Source organism: the organism of the source record quoted next, unplaced genomic scaffold (assembly GCF_019419815.1).
Source record: "Pyrus x bretschneideri cultivar Hongxiangsu unplaced genomic scaffold, Pyrus_bretschneideri_v1 Contig57, whole genome shotgun sequence".
NCBI classification, from domain to species: Eukaryota; Viridiplantae; Streptophyta; class Magnoliopsida; order Rosales; family Rosaceae; genus Pyrus; species Pyrus x bretschneideri.
The window spans coordinates 1,602,349-1,608,386 of NW_025999795.1; the positions used below are offsets into that span (position 1 = coordinate 1,602,349).

The 6,038-nt window shown below is 38.6% G+C and overlaps 1 protein-coding gene across 4 annotated transcripts; it reads right to left on the bottom strand.

Moving 5' to 3' along the window:
• Positions 1–2,928: 2,928 nt before the first annotated feature.
• LOC103943420 (zinc finger protein CONSTANS-LIKE 2) lies at positions 2,929–6,038 on the bottom strand. Of its 4 annotated transcripts, none has more exons than XR_001952865.2 (4): positions 5,880–6,038; positions 4,404–4,901; positions 3,768–3,952; positions 2,929–3,351 (listed from the first exon to the last, which is right to left on the bottom strand). XR_001952865.2 is itself a non-coding variant. In XM_018646508.2 (4 exons), exons 1-4 carry the CDS (start codon positions 5,982–5,984, stop codon positions 3,262–3,264), a joined length of 762 nt encoding a protein of 253 aa, XP_018502024.2. In that variant the 5' UTR covers positions 5,985–6,038; the 3' UTR covers positions 2,929–3,261. The 4 variants fall into 4 exon arrangements, 3 of the variants coding, with proteins under 3 accessions (XP_018502024.2, XP_009352001.2, XP_048427183.1); XM_018646508.2 differs by having other exon boundaries at positions 3,768–3,914; positions 4,482–4,901; XM_009353726.3 differs by having other exon boundaries at positions 3,768–3,914.

Below are 6,038 nucleotides of genomic sequence, written 5' to 3' on the forward strand. Positions count from 1 at the left end.
AAGTGTTGGCATCGAATCCAAGTTCAATGCTTTTCGTTTTGTTTCGATTCGCGTTAGTCGAACGTTAAATCGACCAAACTCAAAAAATTTGCAAACTTTAGTACGATGGTTTGTTTGGTCGATTGATGTTTGTTGGATTTTGGTGGTGGTCACCGGAGCATGGCGGCAGGCATAGGTACAGTTTTTAAATTTCTTCAACTTTTTTGGGGGGTATGATAGTTTGAAGCTCCACCAATGGAAATCTAGAATTTTCCCACCAATTTCATTTTGGTGGGGTTAATTTGGGTATTTTGCTCTCAAAGAGTTTCATGTTGGTTGCCCTGCTAACAGGTCAATATTAATACGACGACGTCTGTGAATAATTAATTTTATTTATTTTTCTTATGTTTAATTAGGAATTTAGTACTACCTTTGGAAATTAATCATCTGCGAGCCCTGGAAAAGGAAAAAAATTGATAACTTTGAAGTTGTCGGGGGACGGAGATGGCCATGGGGATCGGAGATGGCCTTCTCTCAAATTATTTATTGTTTTTGCGGTACAGAGAAAATAAAATTTGCTAAAAAGTGTGGTTTGGTGTGGTGGTGTTGGGTTGAAACTAACATGTTTCTGAAATTGAATAGCTTCATGGCCTCCCTCTGTTTTCGATTGGCTACCCAACTATAGCGGATATGGGATCTTACTAACTCGAGAGCTTAAGAATACATTTTGTGTGATTTTGCTCAAAAAGTGAACAGACCTAGATCAGTATAATTTTATCTGACTAGACTTCATGCAAACAGCCAATCACTTTAATGATCTGTAATCCAAGTCTACACTAATAGGCTCGACGGCCTCTCTTTGTTTTTATGCCCAAATGAAAGTTGACATATTCCTTCAATTTTTTCGATAAGTTTTTTCTTGGTTCAATCGATGGATAGCTCGTGAGAGAGTGGTGAGGATAATTTTTCCAACATTTTTATATTGTGGGTTATGTTACAAAGGTGGGTGTTTGTTTTTTGGGATTGGTCGTGCTTTTAGGTGGATGGGTTTTTGAAAATATGAACAAAGTTTGGAGATTTCGTGTAGAGATTCACCCACCTCCCACTTCAATTTTTTTGGGAGTTCAACGTCAACCTGCAAGCACAAGATAATCGCCAAGCAATGTTTTTGGGGTTCAATTTACGAAGTAAAGGATTAGACACGAAGAAAATCTTGTGTCCAGCAGTCGGATCACGTGTTTGCTTGTATACAGAGTTTCATGCATTAAAATATCAGGATTCTCTAGTCCCACCTTGTGAGAAATGTGGCTTGCGCCGCCGCCCGTACGGGCGTACGCAACTGCTTTCTTCCACGAAGCTTTGGTGGTTATGGTGTTTCAACATAGAGATGGAGCCGGAAGAGTTCTGTTCCAAGACTTTAGGAAATGTTACTAAAATTGGACACCAAAAAGGTTCGACAGCAGCAGCTTATGTTATGTTTGTGGGTCCATCTCTATCCCATGTTTTTGGAAGTTAAATTTTGGAACACACTTTCGACTGCACTTGTTCGGTTTGCATGGAGTTGTATGAGAAACTGGAACTGAATAGTTAGGAGTGGTAGGTAAGAACTAGGAGGGTTGCAACAGGACGACAGCGGCCGGAGCAAGGAGGTGGTGACATGGCCGCGCGATCTCTCCTCCATTTTTAAGATGCGATCTGATTTTATTTGGACGAGTGGCATGTGAAGTTGTGAACTATGGGCGGCCGTCAGCGGACCTCGCCATACTTAACGAGGGCCGTCATCCTTGCATTGGTATGATTGAGTTCTCTTGCAAAAGTGAAACTAATATAAAGTCGGATGAGATCAAGAAATAAAAAATTTGTTATTCTATAAAATTGATCAAATCACTCGCGTTGTTAGGCAGTCGGATCGAAGATTTTCTCGTAGTGGAGAAACCTATTGGTACGGTGCTATTAGGAATATTTTCCGGTTGAGGAGAAAACCCAACTGGTAGAAGTGTAAGCTGCGGAGGAGAGACCACTTATTTTTTCAGTTTTTTTTGGGCTCCAGGAATCAGCACGCTTTGGGCCTTCCTCGCATCTGGGCTGGCCTGCAGTACATTTGTGAGGCCCAGGCGAATCTGGCAGTGATGATCGATAGAACAGAAGCAAAGCATTAGTGTTTAAAAAGTTCTTGGCGAATCGACCGAAGACTGGCAGAGAAATCCTCTCGCACTTCCTATTTGTTTTTTGTGTTCTATATGGTTGGGTTTCGCACTTTTTAGTTAGATTATGTGCTTGATGGATAAATTTTTGATAATTTACTTATTTTGTTAGGGTACGTATTTGATTTCCTAACCTATTAGGATTTTGGATTTAATTCCAATTAGGATTAAGATTCTCATTGCTTACTGAAATTTAAGTACTATGCACTGTAAATAGGACCTTAAGATTTCTCTTTTTTGGTTTTGGGGTGGAATTCACTACTTGAAATTACGAGTATGTAGCAAATTTTGGTGGCAAATTAGTGAAAGCCAATTTGTGAGTTTGAAAGTTTGAGAACAATTTGGAAGAATCTTCTTTGTTTGTTATAGGTTCTCTACTCATTTGGTTTAGAATCTTCGGGTCAGTTAGACTGTATGACTCAAGCCCCATTTCGAGATTGTCTTTTCACCATGTTATTCTTTGGTTTGAAATATTATTTGAATGCAAGATATAGTAGGTTGAAGAGAAAGACTCTATCTACCGTAACAATCCATCACTAATAAATATACAAAAGAAAACTAAAATTAAACCGGAAACTGCTTTGGTTTCTATACATAATCCCATCAAATTACTTCAATAGTTAATATTTTATTCAATGGTAAATGCTTATAAGGGGCAAAAAACATGAAACCAACCAAACTGGATTGTATTCTCACTAGCAAATAACATGCACAAGAAAAGATTACAGCAATGGAAGAGAGGGACTAGAAAAGATTGCCATTTTATAACATGTAACATGAACAAGTACAACTGTTTGCTTCCCCGGCCCGATTATTCCACATACATACGTATTTACATCCGTTCGTAGATTGGCCGTGTACATACGTAGGTCTAGAGAAGATGTTGTTATTACAGCAGATGATATAAGAGATCAAACACCTAGCAGAGGAGGATTTTAGGGGGTCTAGTTTATTGATGAGCAATACCTAAACTGACTACACTACTACTACTACTGATCTCATCTCTTTCATCGCATCATCGTTGACCTGGCTACTTCATTTCTACGTTCATTATTTTATCATATGTATAAGTTAACAGTTATAGCCTCTTGGCATACGATTCTTCGGTCTTGGCAAACCTTCCCCGGATCCTTGGCTGGTTGTCTGCAAGAGCCTTCCTGCATGCGTACTGAAACGAAAGCATTTAATCAGTTTCCTACCTACTGCAACGTATGAGCTCAAGGGCCGAATCCAGTAAATTGGAAGTATATAAGAAAGTGCTTCAATCGACATGAGATGCTATAATAGTTAAAGTATGGAGATGCAGCATTTTTTAATCTAAGCTATTAAACGGGACAGAAAATCATCCACTCATATAAGGCAAACAACCAACCCTGTTTCAACAGCCTCGAGTGTTTAATCACAAAGGTCAATCAGAAAAGGTGAAATGTTTGTAAGATCATTGTCAAATACTGCAAATGTTGCTTCAGTACATAGCTATGCAGGAATTTTGGCTCTATATCTCAATCTGTTATGTTTCCATTCAATTATTTACACAGTATTATAGAAGTGAGTCCATAGAAACAACATTGATCAGGATTTTACCTTGATTTTCCTGCCGAAGTTCCTCTTTGTCTTCTTGTTGCGGTATCTTGAAAGCTTTTCCATGCGTTCCTCACTGCTGTAGTTGCTGATAACTATGGGCCGCTCTAGGGAGGACTGGATGAGGCTTGTGTTACTGTTACCGAGAGTCTGTCATAAAAACTCAGTATCAATGACCTAGTCCCATCCTGTGGAAATGGCCAGACATGTCTAAAAATTTCTCAGTCCAACAGTCTTTGTTACAAAGCCAATAATCGCTTATTGATTAATTCAAATAAATGAATTATCAATCAGTCCAAATAACTCCTAGATTTGTAGACGTGGGGTCAAGAGATTCACAGACATCGGTTGCACAAATGCATCAATCTCTCAGCTGGAAAATGTTTGGTTAGTTCTCTTAGGCATTGCATTGTTTAATAGACCGAAGAATGGTAAGGAATGGGGTTCATTTCGTTATAGACGGTCTAAAGGCTATGAGAGAAGGATTTAAATCATTGTTTGTATGACCTTTTAATTCATAACCTCTTCTCAACCGAATCGTTGTTGTGTAGATAGGTAATATTTTAGTTCTTGTAAGAATATGAATATTTTCAAACCTAAGATATATAGCATAAAATAACTAAACTAACTATATCTGACCTTAATATCACCTTCACTGTATGCCCGACGAATCCCATAAGCACTCAAATCCATTCCAGGAAAATCCAGAAAACTTGCCTTCGTTGAAGTTCCGTGCATCCAGTCCATTGAGGTTAAACATCCTGAGCTCACACTCTTCTGGAATGACACGTCGCGAGGCGGTTTGTTTTCCTGAATATGATTTCCATCCACTGTCAAAACAGAAATTTTGATATCTACGGCCTCAGAAAGTGGTGCTCCTATCGCATCTTTCCCCAAAAGATCCTTGTCATAGAAGACATCATTCAAAAGCTGCTCGCTTTGAAGTGATTCAAGGTCTGCAACCTTGAGTCCTTGAGAGGAGGTGACATCTTCGCCGCTAGATATCATTGAAATGACTGCTGTCATGGGATCAAGGCCAATGGCCGGTTCTTCGATGATAGGCTCTGGAGCCTTGAACAGATCCCATTCTCCTCCCAGGTCATATTCCGAGATCATCGAGGCCTCGGAGAAGCAATTCTGCATTAGACAAAGAAAGAACCGAACTTCAGACCTAAACTAACATCAAAGTGATTGTGGCAACACCTAAAATTTCAGACCAAAACAAAGAAAGAGGAAAAGTTGGCAAGCTCTCAACTTTATGAAACTCACTAATCGTTGGGGACCAAAGCAATCACTACTGCTCAAAGTTTCATACAAATTTTACTGCAAAGTAATTCTTTGAACACATAAGTTACAGTTCCATGAAGATTCAACTTTTTTACTTTTTACCACCAAAGTGAAAAAAACAAAGTCAGTCTTTTCCTTTTTAGCATTCAGATTGCATTTAGAGGAAAAGAAAGCTTTTTCCTTCTTTATCCAGCACATAAAGCAAAGTCCAGCTGTTCCATCGCATGCCCTGGTGAAATAAAAACAAGACTGTACAGACCAAGATATTTTTATTCTCCTTTTCTTTTTCCAATTTTGTTTTTTCTGGAAACACAGAAACAGTGTTTTGGATTGAAATTTATGATTAAAATTTGACATTTGTGCCCTGTTTTGATTGTTACATCTTCCAACTTTACTTACAATTAGTCAGAGAAATTATCAATTTTCTCACTTTCCCACTTCCTAACTTGAATTCCCCAAATTTGGCATTTTCCCACTGGTTTTCTCAGCAACCAAACAGGGAATTAGGTGAAAAATTAAACCAATGAACATAAATATATGCCAAAGACTTGAACTTTGAGCTTCTTTGGTTCTGACAAACAATGAATCCATAAATAGTTCCCATTTTCTCGAGATTAGAGGGTTGTTGATGGTATCATACAGAGTACACAGTAGATCACAAGAGAGCAACCCAAATTCACAAACTTTCTACTAATTCAGCTAAAACCCATCTCAGAATAATCAATTCAATGCAGATCATGCAAATCTATGAGAAAAACCAAACAAGTGCATATATTTGTTTGTAGAGAGAGAGAGAGAGAGAGAGAGAGAGAGAGAGAATATGGGTACCATTGGAGCATTTGACTTTTGGCCTCTGCAGAACTCCTCCAGCTGCTGGAAATCTTGAGAAAAGTTCTGGAAATATGGGAACAAAAGCCCAGTTTCTGCATACATTCTCAAAAGAGAACCCAGAAAACAGAGCTAACAGAAATCACACTGAAATGACTG